Below are 12324 nucleotides of genomic sequence, written 5' to 3'. Positions count from 1 at the left end.
ACACACTTTAGAAAACTCAGCAAACTTGGCGGCGGGGTGGGGGTGGTTCACACCTGTAATCCTAGCACTTTCGGAGGCCGAGGCAAGTGGATCACCTGAGGTCAAGAGTTCGAGACCAGCCTGGCCAACATGGTGAAACCTCATCTCCACTAAAACTGTAAAAATTGGCCAAGCGTGGTGGCGGGCGCCTATAATCCCAGCTACTCGGGAGGCTGAGTAGCTACCCAGGTTCAAGTGATTCTTCTGCCTCAGCCTCTCAAGTAGCTGGGACTACAGGCGCATGCCACCACGTCCGGTTAATTTTTGTATTTTGTATTTTTAGTAGAAACGGGGTTTCACCACATTGGCCAGGCTGGTCTTGAACTCCTGACCTCGTGATCTGAGATCACCCCACTGCACTCCAGCCTGGGCAACAGAGCGAGACTCCGTCTCAAAAAGAAAAAAAAAAAAAGAACAAAGTAGGCCAGGCGCAGTGGCTCAAGCCTGTAACCCTAGTACTTTGGGAAGCCGAGGTGGGTGGATAATCTGAGGTCAGGAGTTCGAGACCAGCCTGGCCAACATGGTGAAACCCCGTCTCTACTAAAAATACAAAAATTAGCCAGGCGTGGTGGCAGGTGCCTATAATCCCAGCCACGCAGGAGGCTGAGGCAGGAGAATCACTTCAACTGGGCTGGCAGTGGGGGGAGGACGGTGGCAGCGGAGGAGGATGCAGTGAGCCAAGATCACACCACTTCACTCCAGCCTGGGCAAAAGAACAAGACTCCATCTCAAAGAAAATACAAAAAAGAACAAAGTATTTAACAGTTGTTAGAAGAAAGAAAAGTAAGACTTACTTCTTGATACAGTTGGTCATGAGAAGATGGACATCTTGTCTTTCATCTAACAGCAGCATTGCCCCTAAATAGCCAATGCGTTTGTCTGTAAATTTTTGAGAGGCAATAAGCTTGAGGCACTCCAACTGCAAAAAAAAGAAAAAAAAAAAAAGAAGGAAATTAAAAACTTGCTACCACAATCTAGAAAAGCAATGGTTTTAACCCAGAGTCCCCAGCTGGCTAAAGTAAAGTACAAATGTGTTTCAAACTACCTAAATCTTTTCTTTTCTTTGAGATGGAGTTTCGCTCTGGTTGCCCAGGCTGGAGTGCAATAGCATGATCTCGGCTCACTGCAACCTCTGCCTCCCAGGTTCAAGCCATTCTCCTGCCTCAGCCTCCCGAGTAGCTGGGATTACAGGAATTAGCCACCATGCCTGGTTAATTTTTAAATTTTTAGTAGAGACAGGGTTTCACCATGTTGGTCAGGCTGGTCTCGAACTCCTGACCTCTGCCGATCCACCTGCCTCGGCCTCCCAAAGTGCTGGGATCACAGGCATGAGCCACCGCACCTGGATCTCTTTCTTTCTTTCTTTCTTTTTTGAGACGGGGTTTTTGCTCTTGTCGCCCAGGGGCTAGAGTGCAATGGCGCGATCCCGGCTCACTGCAACCTCCACCTCCTGGGTTCAAGCAATTCTCCTGCCTCAGCCTCCCGAGTAACTGGGACTACAGGCCCCCACCACCGAACCCAGGTAATTTTTTTTTTTTATATTTTTAGAACAGACAAGGTTTCAACATGTTGGCCAGGCTGGTCACGAACTCCTGCCCACAGATGATTCGCCCGCCTCGGCCTCCCAAAGTGCTGGTATTACAGGCCTAAGCCACCGCGCCCAGCCAAACTACCTAAATCTTTTTAGAAGGCAAAGATTTAAGACCTTTGGATATCTTAATAGAAATCAAGTTCTAGAACAGATCATTTTATCAAGGCCCCATGATATTTGCCATTCAAATAATCTCTCAGTTTTACATTAGTTTTGCAGATTCACACAAACACAAACTAGAAGTATTATAAGAGATTAACAAACCAAATTCCTACTTTAATTCCCAAGTTACATTAAATGAGCACCTAACGTGTATTTTAGGTATAGTTCCATTTTGGGAATTTAAAAAAACTCAATAACTAGAAATACACCAACCCATACTAACCATGAGGAACGTATAATTAATTTAAAAAGTGAGAGGCAATAACTAAGTTTAATATAATGTGGAAAGTATGTGAACCAAGTACATTCAGAGCTTGATCCAAGTACTATGGGAGAGGGTGAGGGTTTAGGAATCCAATACAGAAAAAAACAAAAAACAGAGGAAAACTCAGTAGTGGAATTAAGCTAAAATGATTTACATGATTTCTTCTTTACATCATTGTTAGAAATAGCTTCTTAGGGCTTAAGAGTTCTTGTAAATTAGTTTGTCCCTCCACTTGGCCTTTCTTGAACCACCTTCAAAATCACTTTGACATACTTTATCACTCCATCTTGACAAACATGGAAAAGGCCAAAACATTACCTCTACAGCAGTATTCAAAGTGCGTACACAAGACAGACTAACCAAGAAGAGTTTTAAAAACCATGATCCCCTTTAGAATCATACCTCCCAAGGAAAGGGGCTCAAATGGATACCTGTGTATACAGGAAGCTAAAATCACGTAAGACTACTTTCCATTATGAATTTATCTACTAAATTCGAAAGTGAAATTGAGGAAAGTAAAACAGTTCCACAGAGTTGTTTCAAGCTATTTAAAAATTGTTCTCTCAATGTACCTGCATTAAAAATATCTAAAGTTAGCTGAATGACTATACTATCACGAGCATTTCAAAGAAGTCTCCAAGGAAAATAACCAGGATCAAAAAGGAAAACATAAATGCCTTGTGAAATTGAAAACATTATGTAAGTAACAAATCTTCTCTTTCTTCTTCACATTCAATTTAAATTTAAACAGCAATTTCTGAAACAAGTTGATGAAAGTCATCTTTACAATGTCAACAGAAAATTTACTAAGGTGAATGAGAAAATCAGAAGCTAAAATATTATCAAACAAATCTTACTCTTTTTCAAACTGGTTTTTCAAACTGGTTTTTCAATCTTCTCATTTCATAATTCTATAAGTATTTTAGTAGTGAAAGCAAATGTTCCAAGAATCAGATATCAGAGTTTTCATCATTCTCATTCAATCTTACTTCTGACAAACTCCAAGCATTACACAAATTATCCAAAAATATTTTATTAGGAATAGGACATACTCTTAGGCATTAATACTACTTTGTGGTTTTAGGGTCAAGTGTGGTTTTTTTGTTTTTGTTTTTTTTGCACGACCATTTCTTATTAAACTATACAAAAAAAGGCAGGCCAGGAGCAGTGACTCACGCCTGTAATCCCAGCACTTTGGGAGGCCAAGGTGGATGGATCACCAGAGATCAGGAGTTCGAGACCAGCCTGGCCAACATGGTGAAACCCTGTTTCTACTAAAAATACAAAAATTAGCCAGGTGCGGTGGTGGGCACCTGTAATCCCCGCTACTCGGGAGGCTGAGACAGGAGAATTGTTTGAAATTTGAAGGCGGAGGTTGCAGTGAGCTGAGATCGCGCCACTGCACTCCAGCCTAGGAAAAGAGCCAAACTGTTTACAAAAAAAAAAAAAAACCTATACCAAAAAGGGAGGGGAGGGGAGCAGCTGTGGGGTTTGGCCCCAACCCCAGCCCACCCCCAGTCTGGCGCTGTCTGAGAGGAGGGGATCTGAGGGAGATCCCAGGCAGGATACGGATGAGGCAGGACATGAGGCTAGGGGATGCAGAGGTTAGGCAGGAGAGGCTACCAGAGGGTGGGGGAAGCGGGAGGGAGGCAAGAAGAAAACAGAGAGGAGCAACTGGGGGCCAGCTGGGGAGCTCAGATGGAGCAGGTCAGCAGGTGGAACAATGGCAGAGTGAGGGTGGAGGGGTCAGTGTCTGGAGAGGCGGAAATGAGAAAGCTGGGGAGAAAGAAGAGGGTGGCGGCTCTGGTGCAGGGCCCATAGCAAGGAGCCAGGTGAAGAGTGGCCAGACTTGTCTGCTCCCACCACAACCTCCAGGCCGAGAGAGGCCTCCCATCCCCAGCCTGTTGGCAGGAGGTCATGCCGATGCCCCATTCTGTCTTCTACTGCTAGGGATCCGGTTCATCCTCCTCTTCGGCAGCTCTCTTCAGCTCGAGCCCTTCATCATCTCCTTCTTCCTCTTTGGGCCCGTTCTCCTCCTCCTCCACCACTTCTTTCTTTCACTCTTTCTGGCTTGCCTTCTCCTCCACCTTCTCCTTCAGGTCCTTGGTGCCCAACTCAGCCACTGCCTCCACGCTTTTCTCCAACATGGTGCTAGGACTGGGGCTGGCAGGGAGCTAGGGTCCCAGGGCCAAGACAGAGGGGCCCTGGACAGTGGAGGGTGGCTGAGACCAGAACCTGGCATTGTGACAGTGGCGGCGGCAGCAGTGGCTGCTCAGTCGGGTCAAGTTTTAAGATAGTCACACTAAGTCACCAGTGACTGATGAATACAAGCTGTTTTTTGTAACATTTGTTTAAGACATACCTAAAATTTGCCCTCTCCCTCTGTGTGCAGCAGGCACAGAGAAGAGGTGGAAAAACAAAACAAACAACAACAACAAAAAAAAACCTTACCTAAAAACTAAACAGCAAAAAGAAAAACTGAAATTTAAAGGGGCAAGCATTATTTCAATATTCCATTTATACAAAAACAAGCATTTGCTTTTTGAAGGTGACAAATCTAAGGGAAAATATAAGGTTATATGACTGGAAATAGCATCTGATATATACTCTCCAGTGATGGATTAACTCTGATCACACTTTATACTTAAGTGGCCAGCAATAGTGCTGAGAACATACCATGTTTAATCTTTAAGAATGTTATCAAGGCAGGGCGCAGTGGCCCACACCTGTAATCCTAGCACTTTGGGAGGCCGAGGTGGGTGGATTGCCTGCTCAGGAGTTCTAGACCAGCCTGCGCAACACGGTGAAACCCTGTCTCTACTGAAATACAAAAAATTAGCCAGGCGTGGCGGCGTGCGCCTGTAATCCCAGCTACCCGGGAGGCTGAGGAAGGAGAATCACTTGAAAGCGGGAGGAGGAGGTTGCAGTGAGCTGAGATCGCGCCACTGCCCTCCAGCCAGGGCAACAAATCAAGATTCTGTCTTTAAAAAAAGAAAAAAAAAAGGGAAAAAAAAAGAATGTTATCAAAGTTATCAAATGTTGAAAAAGAAAGATAAAGGTTTGGGGGAAAAAAGTACAATGGGGGAGATGCACACAAAAGGAGGGCATCCATTTTTCCGCAGCAATCTCCAAATCTCCAAAAGCAAAACTCCACACTGTTGCATGAGTTAAAGAACAGAAGGAAAAAAGTAATCAATTACATGCATCTGCCCCTTAGGTAACAATCTCAAATATTTCAGTGGAGTACTACTACTCCACTTAAAGTGACTTGAAAAACCTACCTGAAACATTTCTAACCACAACTCTAGCAGACGCCTTAAGACCAGAGTAAGCAGTCCAGCTTTTATATCCGAACTCCACACAATTAACGGAAAACTTTTACTTCAAACTCTTCTCAGCAGAAGCATTCTAGTCAGCCATTAGCAACAAGCCTAAGAGATCGACGTTTTCAGCCCCCTATGTAACAAATACAGTGCCTGAAGAAGTGGTTCCCAAACTTAACTGGTCAGAACAGGTAGGAGAGTTTTGAAAACTGTGGGTCACCCACCACCCCCACCCCACCCCTGCCGATATTCTGATGGAGTAAATTTGACGTAGACACTGACAATTTAATTTTCACAGTTTTTCTAGATGACTCTCTTTTTTGGGGAGTGGTGGGGAGAGTCTCACTCTGTCACCCAGGCTGGAGTGCAGTGGTGCTATCTTGGCTCAATTCAACCTCCTCTGACTCTCACGTTCAAGCAGTTCTCGTGCCTCAACCTCCCAAGTAGCTGGGACTACAGATGCATGCCACCAACCCCAGCTAATTTTTGTGTTTTTAGTAGAGATGGAGTTTTGCCATGTTAACCAGGCTGGTCTCAAACTCCTGGCTTCAAGTGATCTGCCCACCTCGGCCTCCCAAAGTGCTGGGATTACAGGTGTGAGCAATCACACCCCGCCAAATGGCTCTTAATGTTACAATTTTCTTTGAATTTCAAAGCTATTTTACGAAGAGAACTTTCCATGTTTCTGGCCGTTTTACATTTTCCTGTAGCAAGTACAAATGTTGCCACTTATCAATGTTTAATCCGGTTACCCCTGGATAAAAGCTGCACCTATTTTGTTAGCTTTTAGAACAGTTTCGCACACGGTCAGATGCACATCTAAATTGCTCACACCTGTAATCCCAGCACTTTGGGTAGGCCGAGGTGGGAGGACTCCTTGAGCCCAGGAGCTCGAGACAAGTCCAGGCAACCCAGCAAGACCCCATCTCTACAAAATTTAAAAACAAAAAATTTTGTTTAAATTTCTTTTTTTTTTTTTTGAGACGAAGTCTGGCTCTGTCACCCAGGCTGGGGTGCAGTGGTGCGATCTCGGCTCACTGCAACCTCTGCCTCCTGGGTTCAAGCGATTCTCCTGCCTCAGCCTCCCAAGTAGCTGAGACTACAGGCATGCAGCACTGTGTCCGGCTAATTTTTGTATTTTTAGTAGAGACGGGGTTCCGCCATGTTGGCCAGGCTGGTCTTGAACTCCTGACCTCAAGCAATCCACCCGTTTTGGCCTCGTGCTGGGATTACAGGCATGAGCCACCGCGCCGGCCAAAAGTTTCTTAAACAAAGTTTTGTCTTAAAATTTGGTTTAAAAATTTTTTTAAATCAGCCAGGCGTGGTGGCATGCGCCTGTAGTCTCAACTACTCAAGAGGCTCAGGCCGCAGGATCGCTTGAACCTCCTGCTGAAGGCTGCAGTGAACTATGATTGCACCACTGCACTCCAGCCTGAGTGACAGTAAGATCCTGTCTCTTAATTAAAAAAAAAAAAAAATTGCACCTTTATGATATGAACAATCACCTTAATGAAAAGATGCAATTAAAATTCTGTAAATATTAACAGGCCTGCAACTGATTGGGTAGACCTTTTTAAAAGTTACCTTTATTTATTTTATTTTTTTGTTTAGAGACAGGTCTTGCTATACCGCCCAAGCTGGAGTACAATGGCATGATCACAGTTCACTGTTAGTTCACAGTTAGTAACCTCTAACTCTTGGGCTCAGGCCATCCTCCTGCCTCAGCCTCCCAAGTAGCTACAACTATAGGCATGTGCCACGACATGAGGCTAATTTTTTACTTTTTTTTTTTTTTTTTGAGCTGGAGTCTCGCTCTGTCGCCCAGGCTGGAGTGCAGTGGCGTGATCCCGGCTCACTGCAACCTCCGCCTCCCAGGTTCAAATGATTCTCCTGCCTCAGCCTCTCGAGTAGCTGGGACTACAGGTGCACGGTGCCATGCCCAACTAATTTTTTGTATTTTAGTAAAGACAGGGTTTCACCATATTGCCCAGGCTAGTGTCAAACTCCTGAGCTCAGGCCATCCGCCTGCCTCAGCCTCCTAAAGTGCTGGAATTACAAGCATGAGCCACTGTACCCAGCCCTAACTTTTTACTTTTGTAGAGATGAGGTCTCACTATGTTACCTGGGCTGGTCTTGAATTCCTGTCCTCAAATGATCCTTCTGCCTTGGCCTCCCAAAGTGCGGGATTATAGGCATGGGCCACCATATCCAACCTATTTCTTTTTAATATTCAGAAATAACTGCCTGGTTTATACACACACACCTAAAATCATCATTTTTGAAAAGCAAGCTTGTTACAACTGCACTACCACCATGTAGGCCTGACAACATAAAATCTATATAGACTAGAGTCTGTTTTTTCATTCTTCTGGCAGAAAAACAAAAAACAAAAACCTGACATTCCTAGTGAATCCAATTTTTTCTTTTGAGAAAATTATGAAATATTCCACTCAAAATACATAAAAATCACGTAACTGTCACTGACCCACCAAGCAGCTTTATCAAATCTTAACATTTCACCCTATTTAAGTTTTTAACACTACAAATTCAACTGAAGCCCTCTGTGTACTGGGCCTCAATCTCATTTCTCCATCCCAGAAGTAATCAAAACCCTAAACTGCTGCTCATGACTGCCATGCCATATATTCTTACTACACATGGAGAGACAGGTGGTTTTAAATGTTTTAAACTTTAAACAAATATCAAACTGTATTCCTACTCTTTTCACTCAACAGCTTTGAGTATTACTCACATCAAGACAAGAAGTTCTAATTCAGTCATAACTCACTGCTACATAGTATCCCACTTTTGAATATAAACTTACCTATTATTTGAGGACAAACAGATTGTTTGCAATGCTTTACCTATTAGAAACACTGCTGAAATGAATACTCTTATACATACATGTCTTTGTATACTGGAAAATTTATCTAGGTTATATACCTAAGGAGGCTTGATCAAATTCAGATTTTTCAGGTTTTGCTTTGTTCTGTTGTGATCTCATTTTGCAAATATGCACCACTTAGAGCCAGTGGTATGAACTTTCATCAGGAGGCGTATAATTATTTCTGGTAGTCGTCTCTCTTTTGTGACATTAGCAGCACTGATGATCATCATGGGTTGCAAAATGATTATATTCTAACTCATTCCTTTATTTATCAGTTGGACTACAGCTCTAAGAAGAAACTTCTCTACATAAAAGGAAGGCCATACTATTGCTAAGGAAAGGCAATATAAATGTTTATTTCAATCAATTACAATTATTATCCTTTTTTTTATAGACACAGTCTCACTCCGCCAACCAGGATGGAGTGCAGTGGCACGATCTTGCCTCACTGCAGCCTTCGCCTCCCAGGTTCAAGCGATTCTCAAGCCTCAGCCTCCGGAATACCTGGGATTACAGGTATCTGCCACCATGCCCGGCTAATTTTTGTATTTTTAGTAGAGATGGGGTTTCACTATGTTGGTCAGGCTGGTCTCGAACTCCTGAGCTCAAGCAATCTGCCCGCCTCAGGCTCACAAAAGACTGAGATTACAGGTTTAGTCACCGCACCCAGCCTACAATTATTATTATTATTATTATTATTATTTTTTTTTTGAGATGGAGTCTCGCTCTGTTGCCCAGGGTGGAGTGCAGTGGCGCAGTTTTGGCTCACTGCAACCTTCACCTCCCGGGTTCAAGCGATTCTCCTGCCTCAGCCTCCTGAGTAGCTGGGATTAATAGGTGCCTGCCAACACACCTGGTTAATTTTTGTATTTTTAGTAGAGATGGAGTTTCACCATGTTGGCCAGGATGGTATTGAACTCCTGACCTTGTGATCTGCCCGCCTCGGCCTCCCAAAGTGCTGGGATTACAGGCATGAGCCACCATGCCCGGCCAATTATTATTCTTATTAATACTCAAATTATCTCTTTTGGGGGTATGACTGCCTCTTCTGGTGACTACTGAAACCTTTTGACATGATCTTTGCAGTCTTTCTTGCTTTCTGGCATAGTAACATCGTTCAAGCTTATTTTGTACATTTCCTTACCCTGGATTTGGGATCAGCCATCTTTCCAACGGGCTGAAAATAGTATTTGGAGACCACAATCTAGGCTTAAGGATAGCTCATTGCTTCTGGTCTGGTCATTAATTCTGAGGCTTTTCAAGGAATAGTACTAGCTTAAGTACTTTTTTTTAAGAAAAAATTCCTTAATGTGAGAAAGCGTGTCTACTAAACCCTATGACAGTCACCCACATATTACTGTAGAGCATTTGTTTACGGCTTTAACAAGAGTGGCTATTATCATCACTTATTTGCAATAATGTACTACCTGTACAGTGTAATAAGAAAATAAGAAAATGTATAAGGATATCAAAGGAAAAAAAAGAACTGCCATTGTTTGCAGACAATAGTAGTATTGACTACATGGAAACAATGACGTCCACAGAGACTCTTAGAACCAAGTTCAATAATGTGGCAAAGTAGATAAATATTTTTAAAAATCAATTATATCACTATAGATCTACAACATAATTATTTAAAATTTTAAAGGATACTATTTGCAACAGAAACAAGAGCTCTAAAGAATCTACAAATATATTTCTCCAAAGATGTGTTAAGACTTAAAAATCCTGTGTTTTAAGGGACATTTTTTAAAAAGATGCATAAGACTCTACGGAGAACACTGTAAAATTTAGAGAAGCTAAAGAAGTGCAGTCCTATGCTACACAGATGGAAGGGAAGAATATCCTACACAGGTAATTGGGTATGGCAAGCAAGGCTAGAACTGAGGAAAAACAGAATCAGGCCCAGCCTAAAAGCAGCATACTACTGACATATGGAAATGTAGATTTCCATTCCACAAATCTTATTATGTTTCTAAGAGAAACTAGAAACCCAGATTTCTATGGAAATTCTTTTTTTTTTTTTTTTTTTTTAATGTACTGGCAGAAACAATTTTAAATACCATACAGGACAAAAAAGAACACATCTCTGGAAGAATTTGGCCCCGAGCCACCAGTTTTCTACTCCTGCAATCTACCTACTTATCTTTAGAAAATTCACTAATATTTCTGGGTTGTGCTTAACCTACACACGCAAAAGGTTACACACACTACAGGAAATCTATCACCACTTTTGTTATAAAAATGCTGAGGATACTGTCTCTTACATTATTAAGAGACTCCTAGACAAAAGGTCCATATAAAAAAATCTCTTGGAATTCAGTGCTTCAAAAAACATTGCTGTCCTTTAGGAAATGGTAAAATGCATAACATTTGAGGCTTTTTATATACAAAATGTGTCGAACACTTATAACTTAATCTTCATAATAACACTATGAAGTAGGCATTAAGATTGTCCCCATTTTACAGATGAGGAAACTGAGACACAGAAAGGTTAAAGATCTTGCTCAAAGCCAGAAGTCACATCCAGGCAGTCTGGTTCTCTGCAGTTTTGCTCTTCCATCTTGGCAATAACAATTACCTAAGAGCTGACTGTCTCTTTTCTTGCCTTAGCTGTCACGCCAACAGCAACTACACTGGCCTTACGCTCTAAAAGCTTCCTTTTTCCAACTCTTAATTTTTACTATTCTTTTTCTCTTTAATGTAGATGCTGGTAGTTTATGCCATCTCAAATCCTTTGTACAGCAAGGCAGGGCTAAGATTTTTTTTTGTTGTTGTTTGAGACAGAGTCTCGCTTTGTCGCCCAGGCTGGAGGGCAATGGTATGATCTCGGCTCACTGCAACCTCCACCTTCCAGGTTCAAGTGATTCTCCTGCCTCAGCCTCCCGAGTAGCTGGGATTACAGGTGCCCACCATCACGCCTGGCTAATTTTTGTATTTTTAGCAGAGACAGAGTTTCACCATGTTGGCCAGGATGGTCTCAAACTCCTGACTTCAGGTGATCTACCCACCTCAGCCTCCCAAAGTGCCAGGATTACAGGCATAAGTCACCGTGTCCATCCTACCCCTTAAGTTTTATTGCAAAACTTAAGACTTTTAAAATATAGCTACTAGAAATTTTTAAATTTCTAGTAGCTTGTATTTTATTTCTATCAGGACCATACTAGATACTGCAGTAAAAAGTTTTAAAAAGGTGAAATTAGTTTTAATAATATTCTTTAATCAATATATCTAAAATATCATTTCAACATATGATCAACACAAAAATTATAATTAGGTATTTTACACTTGCTTTTGCACTAAAGCTTCTATATACAGTATGTACTTTACACTTACAGCACATCTCAATTTGTACATTTTCATCAGAAATAGCTAAACTAAAAAGAAAAAAAAAGAAATAGCTGAACTGTATTTAGATTTCATAAAATTTACTATTTATAAAGTAGACTCACATACCCAAGTTGTTTAAAACATATTTAAAAGTCTTCCAATAACTAGGCTGGGTGTGGTGGCTCACACCTGTAATCCCAGCACTTTGGGAGGCCAAGACGGTGGATCATTTGAGGTCAGGAGTTCAAGACTAGTCTGGCCAACATGGTGAAACCCTGTCTCTACCAAAAATACAAAAATTAGCCGGGTGTGGTGGCGGGTGCCTATAGCCCAGCTACTCAGGAGGCTGAGGCAGGAGAATCGCTTGAACCTGGGTAGTGAAGGCTGCAATGAGCCGAGATCGTGCCACTGCACTTCAGCCTGGGCAAGAGCAAGACACCATCTCAAAAAAAAAAAAAGTTTTCCATTAGCTAAATCAAGTACCAAAAAAAACCTTATTTTCCTTTAGGATTCACCTCAGTTGAAGTAGCCACATTCCAAGAGGTCAACAGCTACATGCACTACTGGTTACCATAATGAATACGGCATCTAACAAATAAAATGCAATTAAAGAGTGGCTGCAGGCTGGGCGCGGTGTCTCACGCCTGTAATCCCAGCACTTTGGGAGGCCAAGGCAGGTGGATCACCTGAAGTCAGGAGTTTGAGACCAGCCTGGCCAACATGGTAA

The 12324-nt window shown here is 42.3% G+C and overlaps 1 protein-coding gene across 3 annotated transcripts in view; it reads right to left on the bottom strand.

Moving 5' to 3' along the window:
* Nucleotides 1–12324, bottom strand: part of AP1G1 (adaptor related protein complex 1 subunit gamma 1) — an 82876-nt gene that overhangs the window by 46622 nt on the left and 23930 nt on the right. For all 3 annotated transcript variants that reach the window (XM_054453253.2, XM_054453252.2, XM_054453255.2), the window contains exon 3: nt 834–958. In XM_054453253.2, coding sequence (XP_054309228.2) covers nt 834–958 — 125 coding nt within the window. The remainder of the gene's footprint in view (nt 1–833; nt 959–12324) is intronic.

The sequence above is a fragment of the Pongo pygmaeus genome, chromosome 18 (genome assembly GCF_028885625.2).
Source record: "Pongo pygmaeus isolate AG05252 chromosome 18, NHGRI_mPonPyg2-v2.0_pri, whole genome shotgun sequence".
NCBI lineage: Eukaryota > Metazoa > Chordata > Mammalia > Primates > Hominidae > Pongo > Pongo pygmaeus.
The sequence above is the reverse complement of the archived record's forward strand: the minus strand, read 5'-3'. Positions and strand labels throughout refer to the sequence as shown.